Source organism: Odocoileus virginianus, chromosome 5 (assembly GCF_023699985.2).
Source record: "Odocoileus virginianus isolate 20LAN1187 ecotype Illinois chromosome 5, Ovbor_1.2, whole genome shotgun sequence".
In the NCBI taxonomy this organism is placed as follows: Eukaryota; Metazoa; Chordata; class Mammalia; order Artiodactyla; family Cervidae; genus Odocoileus; species Odocoileus virginianus.
The window spans coordinates 65,829,329-65,851,714 of record NC_069678.1 but is presented as its reverse complement, the minus strand read 5'-3'; the positions used below and the strand labels follow the sequence as shown (position 1 = coordinate 65,851,714).

The window sequence follows — 22,386 nt, the reverse complement described above, 5'->3', positions numbered from 1 at the left end:
GTGTCTGCGCTTCCTCCGAGGTCTGCAGAGGGAGCGGATCTCCAAGCGCTCTAGGCCCAGCCTGGCTCCCGAGGTGGTGCTTCGACCCCGGAGCCTCCGCCGGCCCGCCCCCTTCCCCCACCCCCCACACCCGGCGCTGCAGCTGTAGCGGGGGTGGAGGGATCGGGGGAAGAGTGTGACCCGTGAATGCTGGGCGGGGCGGGGCAGCTTGAAAAACTTCTGAAAGGCCACGTTCAAAGCCTCCAGGGACCGAACTTGGGCCGGAAGGCGGTTTTCACCGAGGGGGCCTAAAAGGGGGCGGAGGGTGCACCTGCAGGGCCTGGAGCGCGCTACTTGGGAAGAGGGTCTGGGTACCGGGAACCCTGAAGCCCGGGCCCGGCACTAGCCACCTGGCCCCAGCCGCCTCCGCCCCAAGCCCTCGCCCCCTCGGGGAGGCAGCGGCCCCTCCCGGGACCTTGCTTTCATCCTCCCCGCGGGATGGCAGTGGGGCGGGGTGGGAGCCTCTTTGGGCCGCGTGTTCCCTGCGGGGTCTTCCTTCCCTCCGGCCCCTCCTTAAGAACCAGAGGTTTCGCAGCAAAGTTGAATTCCCGGATTTTAATTCCAATCCACCCGGGTGGGAGACGGCTGAGGAAGTGGGCATCGCGATGGAGGAAACGTTACCATTTTACTTCCTACCCCCATAAAAACCACTGGGGAGGGTGAGAAGGAAGATAAAACAGGAGGAGGGGGCCCCTGCTGGGGGTGGGGAGGAGGGTAGAGGGTGGCCAGGGTCGCGAAGTGGCGAATCGCATAGTGGTCCGGGCGGGCGGCGTCTGTGCGCCCCGGCTGTGCCCCATCTGGGGGCACATCGGGGGGGGGGGGGGGGGCAGCCGCTGGTCAGGGCCGATCTTGGACAGACAGCTGACGCGGTCCCTCGCGGGGCAGAGGGGGAAGGACTAAAGGGATTTTCACTAGTGTGAGGATCTCCAGGCCCAAAGTCCTTCCTATAGAGGCTCTTGAATGAATTAGGTAAATCATTTCCTCCATTGGTAGTTTCTGAAGAAGACATTTTCTCGTATCTTCTGAAATTGAGCGCTTTAGTCGGGGAGCAAATACAGGGAGGGTCCCCTTAGGACGGTGTCCACTCCTGCGGTCTCTCGCGGTGTGAACTGATTGTTGGGCTAGTGGGAGCACTTGGGGATACGTGGACATGGAATCGAACAAAGCTCGTGACTTAGTTATGGAAGAAAAAGAGCTACTGAAAATAGAGTCTCTTGAAAATAAACAACCTAAAGTTTATTATTTTGCTTGAAGTCCTTTTCCTTGATCTGAGAAAGTAAAATAAGTGAGAGTTCGGTTATTTTTTTTTCCAATTAGCATTTCTTACATTTTCTCAAAGGCTTTGAAAGGATTATTTTAGTAAATTTTAAGAACAATAGTGCTGGCATTACAGAGATGAGGCGAACCGATCGCTAGACTCCAGGAGAGTTTAGCTGCAACACTAACTTGAAATTTAGTGTCAACTTTATGTATTTTTTTAAAAAATAGGGCAATGTTTTTATTAACTCATAACTTTAGGAGGTAGGGAACACTAAGAAGGAAAGAGACCTAAGGAAAAATAAAGCAATGGAAACAAAAAGAAACGAGATTAATTGTAACAGTCTGATCTTCAGTGAGTCCCAAGTCGGCATTCTAATACAGTGCACATTTCTGGTAGCCTTAACTTTACCCGGAATATTGGTGGGCCCGGTCTCTACGCGCTTCCAAAGAAAAAACAAGCTTAAGCACAATGTGTTTTCTTTTGTGAAGGTCTAGCACTTTCTTAATGAAGTTGCTCCAACAGAAAAAGGGGTCCTCCTGCTCTCGGGTGCCCTGAACCGATTTCAATGCTGTAAAATCGGCAGGTGTGTGCAGCATCCGCAGCGCAAGAGCCTGGACCTGGTGAGTCAGAGAAAGAGATGACCGGAGTACCTTGCCCTGGTGTTTTAGCAGACAAGAACTGGCACGTTGAAACTGTCCATGTGATGGACAGAGATCGAGTTTGCTACAGACTTGCCCACTTTGCAGTCCAACATTCTCCTGTATACAGGGTGAAAGCAACATTTTTATCCCTTAAGACTAAAATGCAACCTTTAAGACCAGTTGAAAGCATAGTCAAGGGCTCAAAGGCAAGCCTGTATTCCACACAGGTCAAGTGCAACTTATCTGGTAAAGAGCAAGAAACTTTGTAAAAGTTGGAATTGCCAAAAGAGATAGTTTAAGATGCTACAAAATAGCCTTGGTCACCACAAGAGAATCAGAAATATTTGAGGGGTGCATTTGTGTTTTGAAGGGGGCGGGTAATTGAGACTTGTTTTGCTATTGTTTGAATGATTTGAGATTTACGGAAAGCAGACCTTACTCTCATGAAGCTGGAAGGCTATACTTTCTGGGCAAAATACTCTTGGTGATTTCACCCTCAGAGTGGTAGGGTCTAAAACCTTTGCAAGCACCCTTGACCAGAGAAATCACACATCTAGCAAACTGCAACTTTTCTCTTGAGTTCATTATACAAAATGCACAAACCTTGATTGCTAGATAATTTAGGTGGTGTTTTCTCTCAGAAAGAAAACTCCAGGGAGAATATCTGGAGATAAGGGCTGCATTAGAGCTCATTCCTTAGCAGTGGGACAGGGGGTCAGACAACATACTGGCACAAACACACATCTTTCACATCTTTGCCTGAACCGGCACCCACATTCCCACCCTGGGTGCACACACTGCCAGCTGAAGAACAAGAGTTTATCCACCCCAAGTGGATAAGGAGTAAGGCTTGATGCCGAGCTCAAACACATGTCCACAAACACTAAAGGTGGGGGGCTTAACTCTGAGTGTTGTGAAGGGTTACCTCCAAGAAGCCAGGGACTTCTAGCAAGCAGTGAAAAAGAGCCCCAGAGGTCTGCAACCTGTCAGCTCCAGAGGTAGTCCCACCAGCCCCACAGTATCAGTGCTGTGGTTCAAAAGTTGGAAACTGCGGTTTTTAATTGAGTCTGGGTCCTGCCTCCCCCTTTCCTCTTCAGCGGCTCCTCTCGGTAAGCGGATTTGCTTTTCCATGCATCGCTGGCAAGTCGCTTTTAGGAAACCTAGCTTCTGCGAAACGTTTTAAACATGGTAATATATTGCAGCCTTATGAAATCCCCCTCCAGAAGTGCGTGAAAGAGGTTCTGTTTTCCTGAAGGATTTGGGGTCTTTACTATCTGAGCAAAGGCTGGCTCAGAATCCAAGGAAGGCTTGGATTCACTTCATATCCACTCACGTGAAGGCAGCGTATTTTGTTTTTTGGTTTTGTTGTTTTGTTTGGTTCTTAACACCTAGAAGATTTTAAAATCACATAATACTCCCTCGAAAAGAGGTGGGGGAGGGGGGGAGCATTGAACGTGTTTCCTTCTCTCCAAGATGCCCTAGAAGGTATCTGTCTGAGAGAAGCGGGGCTGAGCTGGTGGAACCACCAATTAATATGGAGAACTAGGCCATCTGGGCCAAGTTCCCCAGGCATGGAGACGCGGAGGGGAGGGGACAAAAGTCTCTCACAAGTCGCCACTAGGAAAGAGGGTGGCAGAGCAGAGAGCCCTTCAAAAGTTCAGCTGTGCTGGGCGTCTGATCTTCCTTCCAAGACCGCTCGCCAGGGAGCCCCGCGGGTTTCAGCTTCCACTCAAAAGTAAGGGTTGGTTCTGCGGCGTCGCCCCCCTCCTACTCCTAGGGACCTGCCAGGCCGGTGACCGAGACCCGAGCGGCGCGGGGTCAGCCCCGGGGCCAGAGGGCGGCGCCGGCCGCTGCGCGCCTCGGTCAGCAGCCTGGCGGTCGTGACCTTGTCGGTCAGCTCCTGCGACTCCCGCTCGGTCCCTCCGCCCGCCCTCGCCCCCGCCCCCTTCCAGGACCCGGATCGGGGGATCCTCGACCTGTCGTTCCGAGCGGTGAGGACCGAGGATGGAGCTGAAGGGATTTATTCTTAAATTCCCCCAATATCTCTGCAACAGGGGAAGTCCGCGGGCCACTGGGGACCGTGATCCGTGAGGTCCTCGCGGGGACTCCGTGGAGGTCTCCGAAAACTATGCGAGGCCAGGCGCCGGCGGCTCCCCGGGCCAAGTTGCTGCGGAGGCGCGGATAAATGATATTCTCCAAGGTTCCCACCTTTGCCTCCGGAAAAATCTTAAAGCATATAATTTCCTATATACTTTATATATATGCAGGGACCTTGGGTTTCCTTTCGGCACCTTACAGCGCCTCTTTAGAGGGAGTATGTCCATGATGGAGAGAGTGGGAGTCCCCACGGGCGAAAAGGAGGAAGGCATACAGGTGTTATGAAAGGCAGCACACCCTCTTGTATTGATTGATTTATTTAGGAGATTGTGTTAATCAGATTGACAAAGTGGAGTCGAGCACGCACTAGCTAGCGCTCGGAACACAACTTTTCTCCCTGCGCTTTCAGCAAGACGTCGTCTGGCTAACGGAGACCTGAAACCGGCGCGTACAGCCCCCTCAACTTGGAGTTGGACTTCACCCCCGGCGCCCCAGGTCTGCCGGCCCTGGATGGGGCGGTCTCTTCCCGGCTCCTGGTAGAACAGTTAGTGCACCTGGGGCTTCAGGTGCCACGGGAAGAAAGAAGTGGGACCTTTCCAACATGCAGGGACCGACGCCTGCCAGCTTCCACCTTGTTCTGGAAACACCTAATCTCCACTTCCTCTATAAAGCTTAACTACAGCTCGCCTCCAATCCCCAAATGCAAACACTATCGGGATTGCTCCCTTAAACATTCCTTGCCTGTGACCCTTCCTAAAGCCTGGTTCAAGTCTGCACTCTAGGGGGTCATTAAGAGAGGAGAAAAAGTCAGAATGTTGCTTTTCCCCTTTAAACTAATAATGACACGCAGGGAGCACGCCAGAGATTTGCAATTGTTTTGACCCCATAATTCAATGACAGAGACTAGGCCTGAGGTTAACAAATTGTGTAGGAAAGAAAGTATCACAACAGAACAGGCAGGAACTGATTCCCTGCAAACTTCTACCCAAAGAAAATCTTGGCTTCCTACCACCTGGACAGTCAAGACACTCAACATACAGACCCAAATATTACACATTTGCATTGCCCTGGTCAAGTGGAGAATTCTCCAACTTCACCACTATTGAATGTATGGGAATGGAGTTTGGTAGAGAATGTTTTGGTTTATTCTTAATAAAGACTGCTGTGTTCCCTGCTTTAAGCTGACATCATAAAAGCCTGATAAAGTGCTTAGAGGCCTTAGTTGAAATTCAGGAGCAGTTCAAAGATCCCTCTATTATATCTGACCTTGCTTTCCCTGTATTTACACTGGAGTAATAATAACCTCTAACATTTATTGAGCTGTTGGTTACATGTGCCATGCTCTGTTCCCAGCACTTTAATATGATAACTCATTTATCCTGACAACAGCCCTATGAATTAGTTGCTATTATAATCCCTATTTTATAATGTGGGAAACTGAGGCACAACTCAACTAAGCAATTTGGCTATGATTACTCAGCTGGTGCCTGTGAAAATTAGTTAGTGGTCTGGCCCTAGCACCCACACTCCTGACCACTCATGACACAGACAAGAGGAATGTCAAAGAGTGGTCCCTGCCTGCAACCCTGCTTGGAGTTGTTTTCCGAAACAGTAGACAGAGTAATTAATCTCCTTAATTCAGTCAATCTTGACAGCCAATATGGCACATAACTCTTAGACCTACTAAAAACTTATTTTCTCTAAATTATCCAAGTAATTTAATGCAATTTCACAAACAGATTATAAATAAGAATGTTGAAAATTGCTCCAATCCCAAAATTATTTTGGCTGATCCTTGAAAATAGTCTCTACCCAAAAAAATATAATTACAAGATTACAATGTCATTCTCAAAGAGCATTCATTATATACTATCTATACTTCAGAGCTGGGACAATAGCAGCTCTTAATTAAAGACAATCTTTATTGTTAAGGACTCAGGCATACTGGACTCATCACTTTCATCACCACTAGTTTAAATAGATGCCACCTGAAGAATGTGACCTCTTTTTCTCTCTACATTAAAACTTCTTCCTTGTACCCCATCATTATTCCCTTCTAGCTAGAATCATGTTAGTGAAGAAAAAAATATCTTAGAAAGCATATCATTTACCCTCTGCAATTTTACAGATGAGAAAACAGGGCCACAGCAAAAGAGACCTGCCTAAGTTCACAGACCATGGCAATGTCTGGAACCCAGGACTCCACTCCCAGTTCAATCCTTCTCCCAACCCGAATTCGTCCTGAGAGTTCATAAAGGTATTTTCACTAAGAGCATACTTAAAAAAAAAAAAAAAGTTTTAACAACTCTTTTTGACCCACGATATATAAAGAAGGGGCTGTCTTACGCCTTTCTTCCTTTCAGATGTGTTCCTGGAATGTCTTCACCAGATGTTTACCCAAGAAATTACAGTCGCAGAGTCTTCAACATGTGCGTGCATTTTGATAGCAGCATTTAAGATCTGAACTCAATTAATGATTTTCTTGTCCTTCTTTTATTAAAAAAATGAAAGGGTGGGGGCATGTTAGTTTTGCCTGCAAGTGAGTCTTTACCGAGTCTGCGTTAACGTCACTCACTCACTCTGCGACGTGCTAGTCTCACAGTCTAGTTTTGTTCAGACTTTATTTTGCTCCAAGCTGCCTTACAAGCCACTTGTCCACGCTGCAAAAGGTGGGGGTAGTGGTAGGGGTGAGGGGCTCTTTGGCTCTTTTTTCCCCCGGTTCCTATATGTGATGCAATCTGGAATCATTTCACTTGGCCCTCCGCGCGCGCAGAGACGCGCGCGCGCACACACGCACACACGTGTACCATGCATGTGTGGGCCCCTATAGAACGGTGTAGACGCGCGTTTGTGATTTAAAGTGGCAGGACCGAGAGCCGGACTGAAGTCGTGAATTATTTTGCGTGATCAATCAGCCCGATCGTCAGCTCACTGTACTGGCATTATTCACCCGAGTGCTCGGCGGTTACGGCGGACGTGCACTGCGGCAAAAACGTCCTCGGAGCCGCTAATTTTGTGGCCACTGCGGCGGCCGCGGCGGCGGCTTGGGGGCGCGAGCACGGATTGATTTTTCAAGATCACGTCTCCTTCAGTGCGGGTCGCCAAATCGAATCGAGTTGAAGCCTCACTGGATGCATGCGGATTAGGTTTTGTACCTGAGATTGTTAAAATCCTTTTTTTTTTCCCCTGTAGAAAGACGAGCAGAGCCGTTAGTGCAGGAAAGGAGATATACCTTTTCTGTTTTATTTTCCTTTTACGTTTAGGGGGGAAAAAATGAAAATGGCTACCACCGCTTCTTGAGCACAGGGGAGGCCAGACCTTTGCAGACTGGGAGATGATGTTCGAAATCCTCTTTCTTCCTTCCATCCCTCCCTCCCTCGCCCCCATCCTCTGTCTGCTCTGAGACAGCTTAGGGAGAAAAATGGTCATATGCACTTGCGCGGGTCATTTGTCCTCGCTCTCTTTTCTTTCGACAAGTAGTTACCATTTTTGTTTTGCTTTTGCCAAACTGATCCTTTTTATCTGGTTTCAAATTTTTAATAAAACGTATCCGGAACGTGTTTGATTCGTCTTCTGCTTAGACACCCAGCCTTGCAGTGCTTGCAGAGCGGCAGGGTGGGGGCGGGGGCAATCTCCGACCCGATCTGTAGAGCTCACCTGGGCTGCAGACAATGCCCAGTGGTTACCCAGACTTTTGCGGAGGGGAAGGCGGGTGGGAAGGCTAATTGATAAATTAGTTACCAGATGTGTACTGATGCCTGAGAGTTTTTAAAAAGCACATCCAGAATTTCACGTGCTCGTGATTGTATTGCTCTTCCGAGCATATGGATCACCCCAGACCAATCATTTACATTTAAAATGTGGGGTTCGAAAGACCTGAGAGATGGTTTGGCGTCCCACTTTGTTTGCAGGATAAAACCTAAGTATCTCTGCAGAGGGTGGGAAACCTTTTCCATTCCTGAAGGTATCCCGGATTTTTACTTTCCCCTGAAGCTGCAAAGCGGGTCGTATTTGCCAAATTGGGAAAATAATTGCTGTGTCGATGTGTAATCACACAATGTTGCATAATAATAACTTAAGCAACTGTTTTTGTTTACGGTGATGTAACTTTCCCAAAGTTTGCTTGTAGCTTTAAAGGGTTTAAGTGCAGAGCAGACTGCCAGTGAGCAGCTGCCCTGAAGAAAGTGAGCGTGATTCAGCCCTCCGGTTTGGGATCTGCAGTTCCCGTCTTTAGCTGCAATCCCAACTTGTGGGTCCCCGGAGCAGGGTGGAAGGCAGAGGCAAAGAGGAAGACTTGGCTTTACCTGATAAAGTCTGCCTGAATCGTCCACGACTTGGAAGAATACTCCTGTTCAAAGCAAATTAAAAAGTCAGAGGCAGCAGTGCTGAGAAAATCCAGCTCAGTTAAATGGGAGCATATAACATAGTTGAAATACAGCTTTTTAATGAGCGTGTCTCAAGTAGTAAAAATGAGTGCAAATGAATTCAAAACCAACCACCCCATTTGCTCCAACATTTCAAACATACTGAGTCTGTCATGTGTGCTGGCTGCTGTTTCACAGCCCATGATGTGTAGACAGTGCACAGTTTCTACGTTATAATGACTTGGAGATAAATGAGTGTTTTAATTCAGTCGTTAGAGACAAATGAAAGTAGGTTATACATCTAGGTCCACAGAAAGGCGGCCTAGCAACCCAGAGGAAGCCCACACTCTCCCAGGCAGCATCACCACCACTGTCCTTTTTTCTTAAAGACCCGGATTTTGGGGCCTCTGAGTTGGGCATGAGTCTGATTTATAACTATAAAAGTGATAGACCAAAATGTATTGGTTCACACATGGACATGGATGTATGAAAACTAACAAATAAAGAAGTCTTTGTTAGCCATTAGGCAGGGCTGTAAACTTGGGAAATGCATCCTTAAAGTTTATCTTAATTAATACTTTTTGTGATTAATATGTTTCTGTACAACCTTGATTCGCCATTTATAGAGACCCTATTCAGGCAGGAGAGTTAGCTTTTTAAAACTTTTGTGGTATCAAGCTTTTTAAATTTTTTTCTAAAAGGGAAAAATCACAAATCAAGCTCTCTTATATGTTATAGGAAAAATTAATAAAATTCTTAATGTGTTGCTGCTTTAGAACTAAAGTCAACAGGCACCTCCTTTGATGAAAATAATAAATATCTGAACACTATTTGCATTAATTATGGTGATTTCTTAGTTGATCATGTTTTTATTTTCAAAGCAACTATTTCTGATAGTGAAAAACTTCAGATTTTCTCATAATGGGACTGTGGGATTGCTCTATCAGTGAAGTGCTTTTTAATTTTCAATTTAGATTGTTATGTTAAACTTTCATATCATGAACTGTGAGAACAGAAAGTTTTTTTTATTTGTCTGTTTTTGTTTTTGATGTCAAAGTTAATTCTAACTATTTTATCTACAGTTCATGGAAGTCTATTACTATTGTACCTAGCATATTCATTAAGATAAATAGTAAGTAATGTTATATAATACATTTTTTTAAGAAAAATTAAAGCAAAGGACATGAGCAAATTGAGACAACTGGAGTGATCAAGTAACAATATCACAGCAATAACGATACTTGTTAAATTATGTATTTGAGTCATTATTTACATTCAAATTTACAAAAGAAAAACAAGGAGGATGAATTTTTATAAGCCTTTCCAATTAATACTTAGCTGGGGAAATAACAGGTGTCTGTGTCACTGTTATCCACTGAGAAAAACTGTTTCCTGGTCACACTACACCCTCCCCCCAAATTCAAATAGTATTTTAACAAGTACTGATATTGACCTTGCAATGAGTCTTTCTTTCAACTATCTGTAATATAAAATCCAACTGTATTCTCAAATTTTGACTTTGAGAAACTAAACTAAACATGAATTGTTATGTTTTTAATACACCTTGAAGCAAGTGTCATGCATATTATGTTTTCAGGACTTACTCAAATACTATGCTTCCACATAAGAATGTAGGGTTTACTGCAATCTGATATTCAAATAGAGGCTTTCAAAAGTTAGTTCTACTAACATAAGGATTAGGTTTGGAAGGAGAGCAGTGAGGTAGGATGTGCTTTGTTATTTGGTACAATGTCATGTGTCATATGTTTTGAATGACCTGGAGAAGGTATTCTGCTCTGGCCTTCTGGCAAATAAAGTAACCCAGCCTTGCCAAGAGTCACTTGCCTCTTTGAAGACCAGATCATCACTTACTTGTCCTGAGTTCCTAGAACATAACGGAGTGCCAGGCTACTGAGGCATCCCATAAATGTTTCCCAGCCTTGAATTTATTTGATAGCTCTTAATTTTTGACAGTAAGTGTAAATTTGGGGAGTGGATAGGGTTAGTAGAAATACTTTGGCAGAAAATAATTTGTTTCTATGTGCTATCTTGTGACAAAATATATTTGATTTATTGTTAACTTCGTAGCTCTTGGGCGGGCTAGCAAACTAACAGGAATAATGTTAAAACCAGAAACACTTACCATTCTTTGGCTTCTTTCTTGAAGCACTTCTTTTTTCAATATACCAAAAACATACCACGTACCATACAAACTTTAATTTCTCAGCTCTTGGCCTGGCCCTGCTTGCTACAAGCTGGCCATTTCAAGCATCCTCGCCAGACTAAAGCACTCTTTATAATTGGTTCTCCTTGCTCTCATTTTGGTTTTCTTTAACACAAAGTAAAAATTATGCCAAACCGCCAAAATTTATTGAAGGCAAATGCCATTCTTTCCGGCATTACTTTACTAAACAAGGCATGAGTGATTGAATGAATCTTAATATCTGCAGTAAACCAAGGCATTATTCTTGCATATTAAAACTCAGAGTATTTTACCAAACAATTTGTTTTGCATTTGTGTGATCTAAGATAGAACTAAGATCTAAGAACTCCTTTTCTTCACCCATTAAAAATAATGGCCTTCAGGGATCATTTGTTGTCTTCATAGGTATACAATCTGCTGATGCAGCACAACATATAACTTTCAGAGTGAAGAAAATGAGGTATATAAAAAAAGGAAAACAGCATCACTGTGTATTTTTATGATTTTAGAATACTACATTATTTATATAAAGAATATTATATAAAGCCAGAAGTAGACTATTTGCATCCCAATTAAGGAAAAACTCCACTTAATTAAATATGAGTTTTCTAAAGTTTTCTCATGAAATATACAAGTGATATTAATATGGTGATATTTAATTTTTTTAACATTGTAGATAAAAGGATAATAATTCCTGATCAGAACATCTTTAAAAATTTCTTTAATGTCATAGCCCTATTGTGTTAATTCGCAAGCTAATGACCTGAAGACACTACATGATGAGTAGTTTTCATGGTTCAGGGGAAACAGTGGACAAATACTTTTCAGTGCAAGGAGAAGTTCAGTACAGTATTGTTTACCAAGATGAAAGTTTGATCTAAATGTCTTTTGTTCCAAATTAGGTTCTGGGACATCTTGACTAATTTTCCCACTGTCAAAGAAAAACACAACAAAGAGGAGAAAGAATAGGTAACTTGTTTTGAACACCTATAGTTCATTCTCCACATTGTTGTTGGTCAGTGTGATTTTCTAAAACAAAGACTGATCTTGTTACTGCCTTCTTTAAACCCTTCAATAGCTCCCCATTAATGTCAGGATAAAGTGCAAAATCTTAAAAGTCGGTCACTCCGCCTAAAGAGTTTTGACCCATATTTACCCCTTCAGCCTTCTCTTGGTACCTGCCTTTCCACTAGTTCATGGTCCATTTTATTTCTTCTTTCAACTATTACCCCAGCCTTCCTTCTCCCCATTCCCATTCCCCTTGGATAACTCCTATTTATCTTTGAGAGACAGAGAGAGAAGAGAAAAAAAAAAAACCAAACCTGCTCTGACATTCAAAAAGCATTTCCAAAATGAATGAAGAAAGGAATGGATGAACTCATATACCAAAGAGAATATGCAGAATTAGAGACTTTTAGAATTTCACAGGACCTTAGATATCAACTAATTTAAAAAACATCTTTTTTCAAATGAGCAAACTGAGAGTGGTACTGAAAATTCAAGAGACTTTAAAGATTACATAGCTAATAGGAGAAGTGACAACAGAATCCAAGATTCGTGATGCTCATGAAAGCAACTCTGTAAATGAACTGTCATTAAATAATTTGTTCAATTTTTCCCCAAACTAAAATTCCCATTTCCTCCTCAAAAAATTAAAAATAGAATTACTATATGATTCAACAATTCTGAGTATATACCCAAAAGCATGGAAAGCAGGGAATCAAACAGAAATTTATACATCATGTTCTTAGCAGCATTATTCACAAAAACCAAAAGGTGGAAACAATCCAAGTTTCCATCGATGGATGAATAGATAAACAAAATATGGTGCATACTTATAGTGGAATATTATTCAGCCTAAAAAAGGGAGGAAAATCTTATACATGCAGGACATGCATGAATTTTAAAGACATTATGCTAAGTGAAAGAAGCCACTCACAAAAGTACAAAAACTGAAGCATTATTCTTATATAAGATTCCTAGAATAGTCAAGTTCATAGAGGCAGAAAGTAAAACAGTGCTTGTTAGGGACTGTGGGGAGAAGGGAACAGGGAGTTACTATTCAATGGATACTCAGCTTCAGTTTGGAATGATGAAAAAATCCTAGAGATGTATAATGATAAGGGTTGCACAATAATGTGCATATACTTAATGCTACTGAACTGTACATTATAAAATGGATAAAATGATAAATGTTATGTGTTTTACCACAATTACTTTTTAAAAAAGACTGCCATTTTCCTGGGACCTACCAGTACAGTGTCAGATTGTACCCTATCTCCCTACCCTTGATGCACACAGGCATTTTTTTTTTCCTGTGATGTTTTTGGTTAATTCAGAATCCTGATTCTTGGCCTATTAACTGCACTTTGAAGCAAGTCACCTACTTATTACTGCTAGTGTATCCAACATAATAACAATAACCCCAACTCTATACATTTCTTTGCCGGAGTTCCCTTTGCTGATCCCAGTTTTAAGTCACTTTATGAAAGAGAAAGAAAGGTCAAGGGAAGCTGGAGAGCTCTGCAGGGACAGAGGATGGAAGGGAGGGTGCACTCAGTGTCCATGCCGACTGGACTGTCCAGGTCCTATTTCCTTCCTATCCATACTCTCTTGGGGGGAATGGGATGTTATCTTAAGAGCGAGTGTCAAAAACCACCAGGTTTTCCACAGGACTTCCCTGGTGGTCCACTGCAGGGGATGTGGGTTTGATTCCTGGTCTGAGTACTAAGATCCTGCAAACTGTGAGTTTAGAAAAAAAAAGAAGAAGAAAAGAAAAACCCCATCCTAAAGGGGTCAACCTCAATTGGTTTTCTCCTTTCTTTGTCACTGATGTTCTAGACCTATAGACAGTGATGTCAGACCAGGTACATCCTTATTTAGCAGTATCCAGAGCACTAGTTCCACTAGCCCAGGGCACTCAAGCTATAGTTGAGGGGTTCCTAAATTAGTCGTTTTAGAAGAAGCACACTCCCTCTGTCCTTATGCTGGCTGGAATCTCACCCAGGGATTGAGTTCACGGTTCTGTATCTCACAGTGACGCTTGTCCTCTTCACAATGCTGGTTTGTGTATATGTATGGCAGTGGTGGTGATGCTGGTGGTGAGAGTGTATGTGTTAAAATTTTGCAGACCTCAGAATGTCTGTGTTGCTTTTGAATAACTTTTCTTGAATTTTATTTTATAATGATATGAATATTACATACTTCACACGTTTTTACCTTTTCTTTTTTAAATTGACGACAAGGAAACTCAAAGTTGAAATTGCAAGTCAACCCTACAAAAGTATGTAGAGTCTCACTGTATGTATTCTGGATACTAACTTTGGCCTTGACTTTACCTTATTTCTATGTTAATAGTCTCTCTCTCTCTTTCTCTCTCTCTCTCTCTCTCTATATATATATATATATATGGGCTTCCCTGGTGACTTGGATGGTAAAGAAGCTGCCTACAATGCAGGATACCTGGGTTTGATCCCTGGGTGGGGAAGATCCTCTGGAGAAGGAAATGACAACCCCCTCCAGTATCCTTGCCTGAAGAATTCCATGGACAGAGGAGCCTGGTGGGCTACAGTCCATGGGGTCAGAAAGAATCAGACATGACTGAATGACTTTCACTCACTTTGGATATATATATGAATGACTTGTGTGTGTGTCTACATATAATTAGACAGAGATAAATAGACAGAGATACACACACACACATCCCCACTCAAAAACATTTCTGAATAGAGTCAGGATAAATACGACCAACTACATATCCATGTTCTTTATTCTGTGCTATATGATAAACCACTGTTGGTGGTACAGGGCCTTCATAGAACAGAAACCTAAATTTTTGTACAGTTTCACACTCATGATTTCATTGAATCCTCACCAAACTTCAATATGTAAGCAGGGCTGGTGATACTTAAACATTTGTCAGAGAAGGAAGCCAGAGGGAGAGGTTGAACTGTCTAAGGCCACAAAGAGCAGAGACTAGAGAACCAGATCCATTCATAGCTCTTCACATGAATTTGCAGTTCTAAACAGCTGCTCTCACCCCACCCAAGTTTATTTTTCCTGAAAATTATCACTGAACTGTCTGAACACGTTTAGGTAAATCTTTTAGGTACCCGCCTGGATTTTATAGTCGTCCATTCGATTTAGATAATTAACCGTTTTCTTTCTCCTATCAGATTCAAGAGCAGTATTTCTTCACTTTCCCAGGCCTCTTTTCAACTTTGATATCAGAGCTAGTTATTCACTCCTTTCCCATTCCTGCAAAATATCCTTTGCATGATGTAATGAAACTGGCACTGAACTGGGGATGAATTCTTTACCAGCTGTAGGACCATGAGCTTCACTCGGCTGGTTTCAGTTTTCTCATCTGTAAAGCGTGGTGGCTGGAGACTTTTGAGTTCTCCTTCACCTCTCCTTCTGTGAACTGGGGACTTTGCTACCTTCACTTTAGTTATGATACAGATTTCCTCTCTCTGGCTAGCCTAGCAGCTCAACTGTGCGACGTCATCTTTGGTATTGAGGAATTTCTGCAGTTATCACGGTGTGTATCTGTGGTGCTCAATTGCAGGTGTGCTCAACTGCTCAGTCATGTCCAACTCCTTTGCAACCCCATAGGCTGTAGCCTGCCAGCCTCCTCTGTCCATAGGATTCCCTAGGCAAGAGTACTGGAGTGGGTTGCCATTTTCCTCCTCCAGGGGGTCCTCCCAACCCAGGGATTGAACTTGTGTCTCCTGCCTTGGCAGGGAGACTCTGTACCACTGAGCCACCGGGGAATAAGAAGGATGGGTCTAGGGTGGGGGAAACGAGGAGCTGTTATTCAGTGGGCGTTAAGTTTCGGCTATGGTAGACGAATACGTTCTAGAGATTTGTACAATATAGTGCATATAGTTAACAATACTGTACTGTGCTCTTCAAGATTTAAGAGGTTAGACCTCAAAGTAAATGTTCATACCACAAACAAAAGTGGGGGGGCACAAGGAAACTCTGAGAGGTGTCGGATATATCTATTACCTTGCTTGTGGTGATCGATCATGGGTGTTGGTATATGTCCAAGCTCATCAAACTGTATACATTAAATATGTGCAGTTCTTTGTATATCAATTATATCTCAATAAAGCTTTTTTATTTTTTTAACAATGGATCCATGTGTTTGCCTTTGATTAGGATTAGAGCCCACTAGTACTTAAAAAAAATTGAAGCCTGAACTTTTTCCTAAGTTAGAAAACATAGCTAGAGCTTTGGGGAAGAATGCTAAATGAATTGCACTGTTTTCAACCACTCACAGTGTGAATGACCTTGAGTAACCTCTACAGTTTCCTGAGCCTTAGGTTCCTCAGTTGTGTGGTTAGAATGACAATGGCTGCCCCACCCAGGAGGAATGATAAAGGTGAGAATATGTGTGGAAGGTCTGTGATAAGCAAACTCAATGTCCTACTATTTTATTATTTAAAATTTCCATCCAGTGATAATGCCATGTCCTGCATCAGCCACACTCCTGACCTTGTGTTTCATCCGACTGAAAGGTTGGAATGCTAACCATTTGTTCATCTGTTCATTCACATGTGAATTCGCCCAACATTCATTGAGGATCTACTATGGCACTTTGCTTATAGGAATCCAAGAAGGTATGAAGTTGTCACACTTCCAAGGAGCTCATAGTCTAGCAGACAAACGGACAAATAAATAATTGATATACAAACTGATGGGTCTTCCTTGGTGGCTCAGACAGTAAACAATCTGCCTGCAATTTGGGAGGCCCCGGGTTCAATCCCTGGGTCTGGAAGATTCCCCAGAGAAGGTAATGGCTACCCACTCCAATACTGTTGCCTGTAGAATTCCATGGTTAGATGAATCTGGTGAGTTATAGTCCTTGAAATGCAAAGAGTCAGACATGACTGAGTGATTAACACTTTTATACAAATTTATATACATTGTGAAGAGAGCTGTCCTAAAAATGAGTATAAGACATTGGAGATCATGCTGGAGGGATGCATGGATTCTGCCAGGAGAGTTAGGAAGTAGAATTTGGTTCTTGAAAAAATGAGTAAAACTCATTTGTTAAGGGATTTCTGGACAGAAAAAAAGCACACAGACAGGAAGAGAGGAATGAACATGTATGCTGTGTTCAGAAAATGATGAGAGGAGATGAGTTGTTCATTGTGTATGGGATGAGCAGGTCACAGAGAGAGTTGAGGCAGGAGGAGAGTCTGGAAAAGAAGGCTGATAATAAAAACAAATGTAATCTGTACTAAACTGGGGAAAAACCATAACATCTTTATAGAGAAAATTATCCAAAGATCTCATGAGATTATTTTATACTCTTGATTATTGGTTGTAGTAAATTCTAAGCTTCTATATCAGAGTCCTCAGACCCAGAAGTTTAAATATGATCTAGGCTGCAGGAGCAACTTTGCTCCCTGAGATCACTTAGGGACCAAGGTCCTTCCATCTTGCCACTCTCCTGTCTCTGAGAGCGCAGTCCTGGTCTCTGTCATTGAAGTTTGGTCTCTAACATGGCTTCATGGAAGCCCTTAGAAAGGCCAAAAATTTAAAACAAATTTCTTTTAAGCAAGTAACATGGAACTTGCACTCAGCTATCCTGCTTCCATCCTATTGAGAAGAACTTAATCATGTGTCATGCCTATCGGAAATGGAGGCTGGAAAATATAGACTCTAATTGTTCATCTATGTATCCAAAAGTAGAGAACAGATTTAGCAGGGGGAGAGTAGACTGCCACAACTTGCTTATTTGGAAGCCTCTTCAAATCCTAGATTTAAATTTGCTTCTAGTATGTATCCTTTACACTGCTGTGTTATTTATTATCCTTTACATTGCCATGTTAGACCTCTAAATGCCACTGTTCATTACTTACCCTAAAAAGTTCTTTGGATGATCTAGGATTTACCCAAGCAAATCAAGAAAATGTGAAGTATACCTCTGTGTTCAACATTCAATTTAGTACAGAAGTTTAAAGTTATTATTAGAAAAATATAGTGATTCTGAATTATGTTTCTATTCTGTAAGACTCTGATGTTCTAGTCTCCATATCAATGCCCTGCAAGAGGATTAGGTTTTTATTTGGGTCAACAAAGCAAACTTCCTGGAAGAGCCTACTATTTTCAATGCATAAAGCCAGCCTATGTGGAAACATGAGGCTCTAAAATGGGTTGAAAACTCAAAACCATCCTGTTTAATGTACAGCTGTTTTTCAATGGGGCTGAAGTTACTAGAATCCAAATTCAGGGAGTGGAAAGAGCTAACAGAGAATAAACAGTCAATCTATGTGAGCTATTAGTATGGTTACTGTTATTATTTCTAAATTATTTAATATTGTAGGTTTAAGTATATAGAAGTGGCAGTTTGCGGGGCAAGAAGAGCTTCTTTCACTAGCAGATCTTGTTATACATCATGTGGATATTTGGACTTTGGGAAGAGTGTGGAAACACTGCACTCTTACGTCGTTCCTATTGATCAAAGTCCCTGAAATGAAAGTCAATGATGTGTGTCTCCCTTGCTTCCACGCCTCTCTCTTACCCTCTTCTCTTCCTTCCTTTTCTCTCTTGCTCATTCATTTCTGCTGTGCTATAATTCAAGACTTCATCTTCTCTCACCTTGTTTTAACTGGTCTCTTTGCCTCCACTGCTACCATGATCTTTCTAACTTGCACGTCTTATCTTGCCTATCTTTTGGTTAAATACCTTTGAGGCCTCCCCAGTCCCTCAAGCAAAACTCATAATGCTCTTCACCATCTTGCCTCAGTCTGCTTTACCAACTACATCTCTAGTTACCATAACACAAGCTAACACTAGCTAGTGCAATGAGTCACAGTCGAACCCCACCCCATTCGCTGGCCCATTGCATACACTGATATCACCATGCTTTCCTAGACAGGAGTACTCTGCCCCTCAATTGTTCACCTGACAAATGCATACTTTTAGCCCAACACTAATGTCACTTTTTTTTTTAGCTTTTTAATCTGTACATCCAAACAAGATCAGTCATTTGTATTCCTACTGTCCTTTATGTATATCTAAGTTAGAAACAGCACTTACTATATTGTTATTTACCTTTATGTCTTGTCTCTGCCATTGGACAGAAGGCTTCTTGGAGGCAGGGATAATATCTTATTCTCTGTTTCCTTAGCTTTTAGCACATTCAGTGTACCTAGAATATGTGTGTGTGTGTGCGCACGCACACACACACTCAGTCATGTTCGACTCTTTGCAACCCTATGAACTGTTGGAGCCCATCAGGCTCCTGTGTCCATGGGATTTCCCAGGCAAAAATCCTGGAGTAGGTTTCCATTTCCTCCTCCAGGAAATCTTCCTGTCCCAGGGATCGAACTTGTCTCTCCTGCATCTCCTGCATTTGCAGGCAGACTCTTTACCACTGAGCCACCTGGAAAGCTCACCTAGGACATTATACATATTAAACAGTAATAGTATTATTATAGCTACCTTTATTGACCACACATAGTGTACTCAGTAATTTACAGATGTTATCTGAATATGTACCATTTTCCAAAGGCAGGATCTAAAGCTTATTGAGGTTAAATAATGTGCCTGGAGTCACATAGTAGGAACTTACCTGGTGGCTCAGTGGTAAAGAATCCACTTGCGTTGCAGGAGACTGCCTGCAACTCAGGAGACGCAGGTTCAATCCCTGGGTCAGGAAGATCCCCTAGAAGAGAAAATGGCAACCCACTTCAGTATTCTTACCTGAGAAATCCCATGGACAGAGGAGTTTGGTGGGCTGCAGTTCATGGGGTCACAGAGTCAGACATGACTTAGCAACTGAACCACAACCACCACACATAGTAGGACCAACACCTAAATTGGATTCCAAAGCCTATACTGTGTTGTTGTTGACTAGACGAAGATATAAAAGATTACTTTTGGACTGGTGCTAACCTACCACATTAGACCAAGTTAATGAAGTACAGACATTATACAAAACTCAAAACTCACAAAACTACACAAAACTCAGTGTTACCACCTACTGACAAGGCCTGGTTTGCTTAGCATTAGGAATTATTCAGGCCACAGCATCTACAGAGCAATGCAATACAAGTTGATACCTCTTGTGCATTTCAAAGGCTCTTAGCTCTTGACAAAACAGTCCTCCATTCTCACAATAAGTCCATGTCCTATTTTATAGGTGTTATGTAACTGTCTCAAGACCACATAGCCTAGCACCAGCCAAACTAGGCCTAGAAATTTTTTGATTACTTAAAAAATTATTTTTTCTTTTTTCTTAAGCCACTATATCTCATCAAGTGTGTTTCTAAGGTGAAAGTGGTACGCCAAGTGGAAATGCTCAGTGGATTAAATGCCACAGACTTTCCAGAGCTAGACAATATTTGAATCTATCAGTCAGACCAGAACAGCAAATCCTGCGTAATACCAAGGGCAGCCACAGCACTTTACCTCCCAGCAATGCTTCATCAGTTAGCTAGTTGTAAAGTGTTTAAGTCTAAAATCAAAAATGTGGTTCAAAATAAAATAGGAAATTTCTCTAACCTCTAATTTAATTGTGCAAGGTCCTGTTATTAATTAATTAGGTAACTTCACCAAGGACAGTTAAGAAAATCAGACAACTGCCAGGTTGCTTCCTATTCCTCTTGACTTCTTATTGGATAAATTTTATCAAGCGAGCTAAGCACACAGAAACTCAGTTATTCAGCAAAAAATGTATTAAGCTACTTAACTGATGCAAAGCAAACACATTTAAAATAAAATAATAACAGTTGTGACGCTTTCCACTTAAAGGGACACCCCACCCCATACACACACCGCCACTGAACCAATGGCTTGTTTGTTGCTTGAAACAAACACATAAAAGATTGACATTTAAATAACCTGATTACATGATCTTAAAGAGTCTGGATTAATGATATAAGATGAATCAGTGAGACGGAGGACTTAATAATCCAATAACTGTGTTTTAACGCCCCTCCCCTTTAAATATTAAATGTCTTTCAGCTCTTCTTTTGGGGGGGGATGGGGGGTGGAGGGGTGTATTAAGCTTTGTGGAACCCCCCCCTTTTTTAAAGATATTGACAAATTAGACCCTTGCAATTAAGTTAGAATGTCACTACATCTCTTGCTTTAAAGGAACAGCTTTATTCTTGAGGGAGCCCACCTAACAATTTTATGTTCAGCCATCTGCAGGGCAGAGCCAATGCTTTTTTCTTTCTGAATCTGGAGTAGAAGCTTTATTTCATTTCGAGTTCTCTGTGACATTTTGCACTCTCTTGATTTAATGAACCAAAGAGGATCTTTAGCTCTTGGTCTACACCAGTGCAAATAAAGGTTAAATCTCTCACTAACCATCCTGGACTAGCCTAATAACTCACGAGAGACTACAGAAAAAGAAACCGAGAAAGCAGGTGTGCAGACTTGATTAAAACGTGCGAAACCCGCACAACCGCAGGCAAAGGTACTATATCGTCACAACTCCCTAGTACCGGCTGCGAGGTCCTCAAGCGGGGAAACTCCTACTGCGCCAAAAACACCATCCCGAGAGCCGGGCCTAGTGACACAGGGGCTTTCTTCCGAACGGTGTCCCGACCGGAGCTTGCGCTGAATGCCGGGACTCCTATTGGCCACACGCCGTGGGGGAGGAGGAGACTGGCGGGGAGAGAGACAGGAGGAGGGGAGAAGGGGGCAAGGCCTTTTCCCTGCCCCCTCCCGGCCCCCGCCGCCGCCTCGTGCGTGGTTACTATGCAAATTGCAGCGATTGCGGAAATAAACAAGGGGGTAGGGGGACGATAGAGGGACTGCGAATCGATTGCAACTTCTGCAAAGTCTCGTACAATCCAAAGCACACAAGGCAAAACCAGAGAGAATCTGAGAACCAGCCAGCCGGGGTTGGATCGCTTTCAAAAGAGGAGAGGGAGACAGAGAGAGAGAGGCAGAGAGCGCGCATTGCAATTGCAAAAGCCTCCTGATTTGGAGTTAAAAAAAAAATTCTCCAAGAAGCCTGCAATTGGCCAACAGCTTTAAAAAAAAAATCTCTTCCGGGTTTTCAACGGTTCCAAGTTTATTTAGATGTCTTTTTTAATGCAAAAAAAAGGGGGACAACTAATGAAGCAATTCGTCTGAACATTTTAAAGTTTCTCAGTTTCTCACGTACTCTTTTTACATTGCAATGGTACGTGGTTCAGCTTTAAACTTTCTATTTTGCGTTTATATGGTACGCGTTTTATAAACAACAATAATGGTAGAATGATTTTGTTTAATGGCTAAGACTTTAAAATTTCTCTAGCTTGCATATGCATTGGAGTGATTGCTGGGTAAATGTCTATTGTGATGGTTTTGTTTTAAAGATGTAGCTTTGTGGATGGCTTTTTTTCTTTTTTTGTCATGTACATCAAGGACCGGGTTTCCTTTTTTTTTCTCCCCGAGATTTGAAAAAATTGCTGAGCTTGACAGATTTTTTTTTTTTCCTCCTAGCGCTTGCTCGGTTCCAGAAAGGGGGAAAAAAAAATCCTGTACGTGCTCTGTTCTGTAAAAAGACGTCTGGCCTCAGCAGTCAACCTAACCCGAAAAGAAATGTCTGGACCGGGAGAATAATTGACGATTCGATCCTCTAATCAATGGGACTACAGGGGAGATTGACAAAAGGTTTACCCAATCATATCCAAGCTAGGGTGTACAATGGTTCGCAGTAGCCAGAGGGGGCGGGACAGAGAAGATCTGAAGTTCTCTGCGGCTCTGAAGGGGATGGTGTGGTTCAAGCTGTCAAAGCTACAAGCTCTTCCGGATTTAGCAAGCACAATA

The 22,386-nt window shown here is 42.7% G+C and overlaps 2 protein-coding genes across 2 annotated transcripts in view; one reads left to right on the top strand and one right to left on the bottom strand.

Annotated features, from left to right (window-relative positions):
• Window positions 1–579: 579 nt before the first annotated feature.
• Window positions 580–21,712, bottom strand: LOC139035090 (uncharacterized). The gene is made up of 7 exons (XM_070467185.1): window positions 21,689–21,712; window positions 21,587–21,603; window positions 21,072–21,550; window positions 19,193–19,285; window positions 8,343–8,386; window positions 6,385–7,224; window positions 580–1,917 (listed from the first exon to the last, which is right to left on the bottom strand). The coding sequence occupies exons 1-6, from the start codon at window positions 21,710–21,712 to the stop codon at window positions 6,985–6,987; spliced, it is 897 nt and encodes a 298-aa protein (XP_070323286.1). The 3' UTR covers window positions 580–1,917; window positions 6,385–6,984.
• NFIA (nuclear factor I A) overlaps window positions 21,658–22,386 on the top strand; it is a 395,870-nt gene continuing 395,141 nt past the window's right edge. Inside the window, exon 1 of the mRNA XM_070468073.1 lies at window positions 21,658–21,757. Within this exon, the coding sequence (XP_070324174.1) occupies window positions 21,755–21,757 (3 nt within the window). The 5' untranslated portion in view covers window positions 21,658–21,754. The remainder of the gene's footprint in view (window positions 21,758–22,386) is intronic.